The sequence below is a fragment of the Gossypium hirsutum genome, chromosome A08, assembly GCF_007990345.1.
Source record: "Gossypium hirsutum isolate 1008001.06 chromosome A08, Gossypium_hirsutum_v2.1, whole genome shotgun sequence".
NCBI lineage: Eukaryota > Viridiplantae > Streptophyta > Magnoliopsida > Malvales > Malvaceae > Gossypium > Gossypium hirsutum.
In genome coordinates, this window is record NC_053431.1 from 7,420,537 (window position 1) to 7,429,713 (window position 9,177).

At 36.9% G+C, this 9,177-nt stretch overlaps 3 protein-coding genes across 6 annotated transcripts; 2 read left to right on the forward strand and 1 right to left on the reverse strand.

Annotated features, from left to right (window-relative positions):
* Positions 1–799, forward strand: LOC107953672 (basic leucine zipper 43). Its single transcript, XM_016889054.2, has one exon. It carries the CDS (start codon positions 82–84, stop codon positions 586–588), a length of 507 nt encoding a protein of 168 aa, XP_016744543.1. The 5' UTR covers positions 1–81; the 3' UTR covers positions 589–799.
* A 3,404-nt stretch (positions 800–4,203) lies between these two features.
* Positions 4,204–7,224, forward strand: LOC107950381 (6-phosphogluconate dehydrogenase, decarboxylating 2). 4 transcript variants are annotated; one of them, XM_016885239.2, is made up of 3 exons: positions 4,204–4,509; positions 4,966–5,085; positions 5,495–7,224. In XM_016885239.2, exon 3 carries the CDS (start codon positions 5,503–5,505, stop codon positions 6,958–6,960), a length of 1,458 nt encoding a protein of 485 aa, XP_016740728.1. In that variant the 5' UTR covers positions 4,204–4,509; positions 4,966–5,085; positions 5,495–5,502; the 3' UTR covers positions 6,961–7,224. The 4 variants fall into 4 exon arrangements, with proteins under 4 accessions (XP_016740728.1, XP_016740720.1, XP_040931714.1 ...); XM_016885231.2 differs by lacking the exon at positions 4,966–5,085; XM_041075780.1 differs by lacking the exons at positions 4,204–4,509; positions 4,966–5,085 and adding an exon at positions 4,706–4,893.
* A 1,348-nt stretch (positions 7,225–8,572) lies between these two features.
* Positions 8,573–8,947, reverse strand: LOC107888402 (protein SOB FIVE-LIKE 3). The gene has a single exon (XM_016812539.2). It carries the CDS (start codon positions 8,945–8,947, stop codon positions 8,573–8,575), a length of 375 nt encoding a protein of 124 aa, XP_016668028.1.
* Between the last annotated feature and the right edge of the window lie 230 nt (positions 8,948–9,177).

Sequence of the window (9,177 nt, forward strand, 5' to 3'; positions counted from 1 at the left end):
AACCTCTTCTCCTCCAACAAGAGCTTATTAGGTGTTTCATTTTCTCCTCCAAGATTTAGTGCCTTATTTTTGTTCTAAATCATGCAGCCTAGTGAAATTTCAGGTCTGCAATACATAGTTCCTTCAAATCCATCCCCCTATTCAGTACCGGCATTCGAGTTGAGCCGGTTCTCGAATCCCCTGCATAATCTCTATATCCCTCCTCAACTTCAAGAAATCATTAGTCCACATCCATCATGTATCAACAACAACTCAACCTCTGATGAGGCAGATGAGCAACAATTATGTGTGATTAATGAGAGAAAACAAAGGAGGATGATATCGAACAGGGAGTCAGCGCGCCGGTCGCGTATGCGCAAACAAAGGCACCTTGACGAGCTCTGGTCGCAGGTTGTTTGGTTGAGGAACGAGAACCACCAGCTTATCGATAAGTTGAACCATGTGTCCGAGAGTCACGACAAGGTTGTTGAAGAAAATGTTCAGCTGAAAGAGGAAGCCTCTCAACTACGTAGGATGCTGTCTGATATGCAACTCACTAGCCCTTACTCACCTTTGACAGACCTGGAACATGCTCTAGCTGACAACTGAGTCCTAAAACATGTTCCAATCCCAAAATTTCATCTATTTTGCTTGGATGATTAAGACAGAGGCAATCACCATCCTATTTTTATTTACCATTTTTCGAATTTGGTTCTTCTGTTAGGTGTATCAGTCTGTGTCTACTGCCACTGCCTTAGCTTTTAATGATGTACGAGAATTTAAGGCCATGGGAATAACATGTTTGAGCATTTCATTTTCATTTAAACCTCTCTCATCATATAAAAATTACTCATACTAAACCTGGACCATAAAAAAGCTTGATCAATATATAGAGGGAAATTGTGTAAAACAAGGTGTATCATGTGACAGAACTAAATATGTGAGGCCAGGTGTACTAGAAAAGGAGCCATAAGTGGTATGAGGTGGGGAAAGAGTAGGACTGACATGACACAAAGAAAAAAGCGGCACCCCGTGTGGGTTCATCATTCAAAAGACTCGACTACCATAATGAGGAAAAACTATAGGATTTCTGCTTAATTACTTGCCATGCACTGTTCCTAGCTTTTTTTTCTTAATTTTTCACTTCTTAGGTAGGACTGTAACGCAATGTTTTGATTGTTATTTTGCGATATATATTCACATAACCAAAATAAATGTGACAAGATCGAAAATACTTGCTGAAACATGCTTACATCAAAATTCAACTGTATTTGATACCCATCAAAGATTAATGCAACTGAAAAAAAAAAGAATCCACATTGTTACTGCAGCACCACTATTTCTTTTCACTATGAACAGAAGCCAAGGATCTAAAAAAGGAAAAAGGTGAACTCAGCCTACAAAGGCGATGCACCGGTCCGTTATGAGCGTGAAGTTTTTGCTGCTCTGAGAAACAAGCCTCACGCAGTGCCTTCGCCTCTAAGAAGATGGAACGGACCCTGCCTGGAGGACGAGGGCCATCATCCTGTTACTCTGTTGTCCCACCCGGGTTGTAAGCTAACGATGTTTAGCTTATCAGTTTCTCTCTTTTATAAAGTTCAATTATATTATAAGAGGCAACTGGTGTGGGAATTCAATATTTTTGAAGGAAGGCAATGTTGTGCAGGCCGAAAGCAATTCGGTTCAAATTACTTGGTTAAATATAGTCTTGGGCTCTTAATTAATAGTTGTTTTGAGTTAGTATAATTCAGATTCGAAGTTGGGTCAATGAGTTCAGATTATTAACTTTTTTAATGATAAAATAAAATTGGGTTGGGTTTGAAATTCCAATCTCCATGCTAGTTTCTTGGGTAATGGCTCTTCATTTTAGTTGCAGATTTTTTTGTCACCCTTGAATTGATGGAGAAAGTAAGTAGTAATATCTCATTTGTTCCAATAACATCATAAAGAACCCACATTTTCAAGCGTATTGTGGGAGAATATGTCAATTCAATTTCGATGCTGTAAAAACCAAATCTTTCTGGCTTTTTAGATGCCTTTGTAAATAGTTGGCTGAGTTTTCTTGATGAATTCTTGATGACAAAAAGAAAAAGATGACAGTCGGATTGAACTCGGCCTACAAGGCAATCCGGGTCCAAGAAGCACCGACCCGTTATCCTTCAACTGCTATGAGTAGGAGGTTTTCGCGGTTCAATCAAACTCATAACTTTGAACGGGCGAACCTGGAATACGCATGCGTGGACCCTGCCCAGAGGATCAAACCATCATTCTGCCACTTCACTGCCCCCACTCGGGTCACAAGCTAGAGTTACTTAGCTCGGCAAACAATTGAAGCGCTTTTCTCTTTTATAAAGTTCAACTGTATTATAAGAAGCACTCCGTGTGGGATTTCAACATTTTTACAGGAAGGGACTGCTGTGAAGGCCTAAAGCAAGTCCTCATCAATCGCCTCAAATTACTTTGTTAAATATAGTCTTGGGCTCTTAATATTCAAGAAATTTCCTACTTCATATTAATATTTGTTTTCAGTTTGGACCATTTGGTTTTGAGGCTCAATTTTTCCTATGAATTCAGGTTGATGACCTTTTTAAATAATAAAATCAAGTTTGGTGGGATTTGAATTCAAACCTCTATGCTAGTTTGTTCAGTAATGGTTCTTCATTCTCGTTGCAGAGTTTTCTTTGTCACCCTTCAACAAGTTGATGGAGAAAATTATTGACAAAATAAGTTGTAACCTCTCCTTTGTTCCAATAAACATCATAATGAGCTACTTTGCTTACCACATTTTCAAGCGTATTGTGTACTATTTGATTCAGGTGGAAGATATATTGTGATGAAAGCAACTTTGCTTGAGTTTGAAAAATATTAAATACACTTCATTTTTCAATTTAATTCTTCAATTTCAACGCTGTAAAAGCCAAATCTTTCTGGCTTTTTAGATGCCTTTGGCGTTCTCTCTCTCTATAGCTGAGTTTATTACTTCTAAATCTAACTTATTCTGTTGCATATTTCTAGCACTGAACTTGTTAGTGTTTTCTTTGGGTTAGAATGAATCTAGGATTGCTGCGAGGCTTCAAAGGGGAACGGACTGATTTGCAAACCTGGGAACGTGAGCTATGGGGCGATGGAGTTGGCACTTCGATCTTTCTTTAATGCCTAAGTCAATGAATAATGAAAGGAATTTTTAGAGAAAGGTTAATGGAAGGAAAATATGAGAGTTCGGGAAGATATCTGCATGCAACCTTTTTACTTACCTTGATCTTATCTTTCACGTGATAGATCTCTTAGTCTTGAAATCCAAGGTACTTTGAGATTAGTCATTCCGTCTGCCTTAACTGTTTCCTCTATCCAGAGGAATAACCATGTCAGTCCTTTCTCGATCTTGGTGTGCTTGTCATTACTCTTTAGCAAGTCAGACCTTTGTCCATTTTTGCTATTAGCCTTGCTAGTTGTCACATCAAATATCTTTCATCGGTTTTTTTGGGCTTATGGGAGTGGTATAAGAGAACTCAGTCTCTCTCAAATCAAGTATGAATTAATAGACAAGCAAGCCAATGATCACATGGCATTAGTGAAATGCATATGCAAGGAAGCTAAAGCTTGAAATTTTCATGGGCATTGAAAATGTTTGATGATTTGGCTAAGAATTGTAAGTCATTTATTTGGGTATAAGTGAGAAATGCATCTAAAATGCTTGGTTTCCTTCCTACAGATGATTTCCATGGGGGAAAGAGACAATGTTTAGGGATTGAAAATGGATGTATAATCAAAGTTTCAATTGATCTTTCTAATGATCACAATGTGTAATCATTACAGTGGAAACATGAAATCATGGTTACACCATTGCTTTGAACCAATACAACTTTTTCTAGATTTCAAAGGTCAGCTTATGGTATTCAAAGAATCAAACTTTGATGTCTACAGGGTCCAAGAAATACAAAATTCAACCAAATACAGCAATAATAATAAATATTAATAATTTATTCTTTGTTTCTTTATTGGCAGATACTACTAAAAACAATTCTATTACAATCTGAACATAAGATCCTAAGCAGCAATTTACCAATTTATCTTGTAATTCCGTAAAAAATTCCAATTTAACACATCATTATCTATTTTTCTTGAAAAAAGAAGGGGATAATTTCATTGTGTACTTTAGACAATTGATCGTAGCCTTTAAAAACCAAAGAATTTTATTAAAAATTGAGATTTTTTAGGGCATTTAAACAAAATATTTTATCACTCCACAAGTTAAAATTTTGAAGCGGGGTCCATGTGATATTGGCAAAAATAAGAAGGGTAAATTGTCACTATTGAGGTTGTTCCACCTACCACAAACAGCTGAGACTGGCCAAATTTGACCAATTGGGGCTCTGAATTTTAGTTCCTTTTTTTTTCTTCTCTTTTATACATTCATCTGCTCCAATTCTGAATACCCATTGTCTAGTTTGTTTAAAGATCAGATCTTTGATACATCCTCTGAATTTTTTGGGTCTTTTTTTTTTCTATCAGAACAGAGAAGATCGAAAGGTTTGGGTTCTTTTTCTTATGTTGAATTTCAATTAAGTATGAAACTTTTTTATCTGTTGGTTTGATCTGCATGATTACTTTTGGCCAACAATTCTTGCATGAGATAGTTTTCCTTTTTTTTTTTTATCGTTAATTGAGCTGATCTGCAATTGGTAGATGTCCTCTTGGTTGGTTGAATCTTTCTTTTTCTTTTTTTCCTTCTTATTTTAGTTGTAGTTTTACTTAGTTTCTGCCTGCAATTTGCATGGGTTCAAAATTTCAAGTTGGTTTTAACAGTGGTTTATAATTAGGTTGTTTTATGCATGATCTCAATGTCATTTCCTTTGTTTCATTTTCTTACTTTACTAGGGTTAGTTGATGCGCTTGTAAAACATGGACATCTTAGTAAGGATTAATAGTCTCTTCTTTTTCCTTCTATTCTGTTGATCTGACTGCTTTTGAATGCAAATAATTTAGTGGTTTTGCAGAAGTTATTAGATTGTAGACCTTTGATTAGCAGCCAAGGAGAGATTAATTGATTCATTTGTTGAATCTGCTATACGAAAGTGATTTTGTTTCTTGTTGAAGTGTGTTAAGGTTATTCTTTGACTCACTAAAAACTGCTGGCACATATATTTCATTTTATTATCTGTAGTTCTGAATCTGTTGACTTTAAAAGGTAACTACAGCACAACCATATTCTTTATGTGATTGATTTTTCCTTTATAAAAACACTCAACTTTGAATCTAATAGATCTTTAATTGTGAAGCAAAGTGGTAAGCTTTTCATGTAAGTGTTCATAGAAGGTACTAGTTAGCTTAGTTGGTTAAGGATTTGGTGATTGTATTATGAACCTGGAATTGTTCATTAGGCTAAAAATGATGAAAAGAGCTTCTAGTTTTCCACCTACTTCTTGATGGTTTATATGTAAAAAGTTCTTAGAAGTTATTTTCGTGTTTTAGATTTTTCTTTTGCCATCTCACTAATTATGTCTGAATTTAACAGGGAGAAACATGGCTCCACCTACAAGAATAGGGCTTGCTGGTTTGGCTGTTATGGGCCAAAATCTTGCACTTAACATTGCTGAGAAAGGCTTTCCCATTTCTGTTTATAACAGAACTACCTCTAAAGTCGATGAGACTGTTGAAAGAGCTAAAAAGGAGGGAGATCTTCCTGTATATGGTTTCCATGATCCTGAATCTTTTGTTCAGTCAATCCAGAAACCTAGAGTGGTAATCATGCTTGTTAAGGCAGGGGCCCCTGTTGACCAAACCATTAAGACTCTCTCTGCATACTTGGAGAAAGGTGATTGTATCATTGATGGTGGCAACGAGTGGTATGAAAACACTGAGAGACGACAGAAAGAGATGTTGGCACTGGGTTTGTTATACCTTGGGATGGGAGTTTCAGGTGGTGAAGAAGGTGCACGAAATGGTCCCTCTTTAATGCCTGGAGGGTCCTTTGAAGCTTACAAGTACATTGAAGACATTCTTCTAAAAGTTGCAGCTCAAGTTCCAGATAGTGGCCCATGTGTGACTTACATTGGAAAAGGTGGATCTGGTAATTTTGTCAAGATGGTTCACAATGGAATTGAATATGGTGATATGCAACTGATTGCAGAGGCTTATGACGTGCTGAAATCTGTTGGGAAATTATCTAATGAAGAACTACATAGTGTTTTCTCAGAATGGAACAAGGGGGAGCTTTTGAGCTTCTTGATTGAAATCACTGCTGATATATTTGGAATTAAGGATGACAAGGCAGATGGTTATTTAGTCGATAAGGTTTTGGACAAAACTGGCATGAAGGGTACTGGTAAATGGACTGTACAGCAAGCTGCTGATTTGTCCGTTGCAGCTCCAACAATTGCAGCTTCTCTGGATTCAAGGTTCCTTAGTGGGTTGAAAGAGGAAAGAGTTGAAGCTGCTAAAGTCTTCAAATCAGGAGGATTTGGTGATGTCTTGACCGACCAAGTTGTGGACAAGGCAAAATTAATTGATGATGTAAGGCAAGCACTTTATGCATCCAAGATTTGCAGTTATGCTCAGGGCATGAATCTCATTCGTGCTAAAAGCATCGAGAAGGGTTGGGACTTGAAGTTGGGGGAACTGGCTAGGATATGGAAGGGAGGCTGCATTATCCGTGCTATTTTCCTGGACAGAATCAAGAAGGCTTATGATAGAAATTCTGACCTTGCAAACCTTCTTGTCGACCCAGAATTTGCAAAGGAAATCATTGACAGGCAATCTGCTTGGAGAAGAGTTGTTTGTCTTGCTATCAACTCAGGTATTAGCACTCCAGGCATGTCAGCCAGTCTTGCCTATTTCGACACTTATAGGAGGGAACGTGTACCGGCTAATTTGGTTCAAGCTCAACGAGATTATTTTGGCGCCCATACTTATGAAAGGGTTGACATGGACGGATCTTTCCACACTGAATGGTTCAAGATCGCCAAAAAGCTAAAAGATTAATGTTATTCTTGCAGTACTCTTCAGAACTTCCAATAAGTGTAATAAAATCTGCTCTGGACTCTATGCTACACAGAGCTACAACCATGATTATCTTTTTGAAAATTTATCTCAACTTCATTTCTCAAATTGAGCTGCGAATTTACACCCTGTTCTAGGATTAACGTGCGTTTATGTTGTTTCCGGATTTGAGTATTCACCCAATGTGGGTCTCTGTGGTTTGTGAACTATAAGAGAGTCAACTTTTTTTTCCTTTTTGCTTGATAATCTTCTGTTCTTTTTAATTTTCTTGCTTTCTTGTACTGTTAGATATCAACATCTTTTAGACCGGTACTTATTGTTGTTTGTATAAATTCTGCTTTGATTTTGTTAATTCATTGCACATTCTGACCAGTGCAAATGCCTTGTCCTGCATCACTTATAGGTTAAGGCAAAAATGGTCATTACTTCTGCAGAATATCATATGGTGTACAGTGCATTATCTCATTCTTGAACTCTAGAACTATGTTTGAAACTTAAAATTTTCATATTATATTATCATTGTGGTAGAACATCCCATACCATCAAATGCAAAAGAGTGTAGAAACTAGTGACTTTTTGTTAATTTCATGATTTCATTACTAAAAAGTAAATGCTTTTGAGGTTCATTTCTCATAAGAATTGTGGCCCATATGAACAATAAGATGCAAGTTATATTTTCACATAAGATGAAAGTCTCTATGAACATTCTCTGTGTTTTCAGTTTCATTTTGTCATATGTAATTATCCTCCTAGGGCTGCACTTGGCTTGAGGTTTTTATATTTATGTAAAAGCAGATACGTTTATAATACGAACTTAGAAGACAGTTAATATAAAAGGGCGACAAACAAAATGTGAATGTACAGTCCCAAGGTCAGTGTATCGTGGGGTGAAATCCAAATTTCTGGCCATGTGTGTAAATTTGCTTTTGGTAGTTTGTCTTCCATTGTGCTTTGCTCATTCATCTTGTCTTTGTTTTATTAGAACAGAAAATGGCTTTTGCTGAGCATGGCTTTCAATCAGCAACTGTGGAACATGTTCTATATTTGCTATTTCCCTTTTTCTTTTTTGACTTTATTGCCTAGCTGTTGTGCCTGCACTTGCATTTCTTGGTGTAGGATCAGTTATAAATGGCCTGTCATTAAAAATGTCTTCTTTTGTCCTCATAATTGTCTTTTGTCTCTCTGGATGGATCTTCTTTCCAGCACAGCATACCCTTTTGTGTTCATGGCTTTGCACATACAAACACATGAATAGACATATGCAAACTATTGTTAACATGTTTATTTCTGATTCCCTTAAAAATGCAGTGTTCCAATGCATTAGTGAAACTTTTCTTTTTCCGGATAAGGGTTGTCTAAGGATCGAACCTAGGACATGCCTAAGCTGAAAACTTGAATGCAAGTATTTTGTCATATTGTTTGTGCATTGATATCAAAGATTTAACATTTGGTGTTGGAATCATAAACACATTGCAAACAATCTCATCTAAGTACTGAAACAAAGAAGCAACATATTGTGAACATACATATATATATATATTCTTGGAAGAGACCTTGGAAAGAAATAAATACAGTTTGCTGCGTCAACCTGACTCTACTTGCGAGACTTGGCTTGACCACTGAGTCCTTTTTTGGATTTACCACTGTTTTCAGAACCCTTTTTCATTTCTCTCTTCGCCTCCCTGCGTGAAGAATGCTTGCTAGAATTATACTTGCCATGACTACTACCTTGACCATCCTTGTGTTTATTATGCTGATGATGACTCGGGGCTGAAGAGGCATCAGAGACCATCGAATCATCACTATTCCCCTCACCATCATGGACATCATCTCTGATATTGTGATTGCTGTTATAATTCTCTTCACTGCACTCAAAATCATCTTCCATAGGAGAAGCCAAGTAGCTTGTCCACCCTGATTCACTGCTGCTACATTCTTCAGGGCTGACAAACTGTTTGTAAGGGTCCATTAAAGGTGGCTATGAAAAAGAGAGGACCTTTTTGAGGAAGAACAAAGGTGGAGAGATTATATAGGTAAGAAATTGGAAAGAGAGGTGTAATTTAGGACCAAACTATAGCTGATACCAAGCCTTAGCTTGTCCTTATATATTAGTTGGTGAAACTTAATCAAAACAAGATCTCTTATGTCATTATCATCCAAGCCAGAACATTACCTTTTTCAGTGCAGTGATACAGATAA

Excerpts from the sequence above, each read along its gene's own strand:
- LOC107950381 (XM_041075780.1), top strand. The coding sequence starts at position 4,812 with ATGATCTCAATGTCATTTCCTTTGTTTCATTTTCTTACTTTACTAGGG. Across the intron at positions 4,894-5,494 it reads TGTAAAACATGGACATCTTA|GGAGAAACATGGCTCCACCT; the intron begins GTAAGGATTAAT and ends TGAATTTAACAG.
- LOC107888402 (XM_016812539.2), bottom strand. The coding sequence starts at position 8,947 with ATGGACCCTTACAAACAGTTTGTCAGCCCTGAAGAATGTAGCAGCAGT.
- LOC107953672 (XM_016889054.2), top strand. The coding sequence starts at position 82 with ATGCAGCCTAGTGAAATTTCAGGTCTGCAATACATAGTTCCTTCAAAT.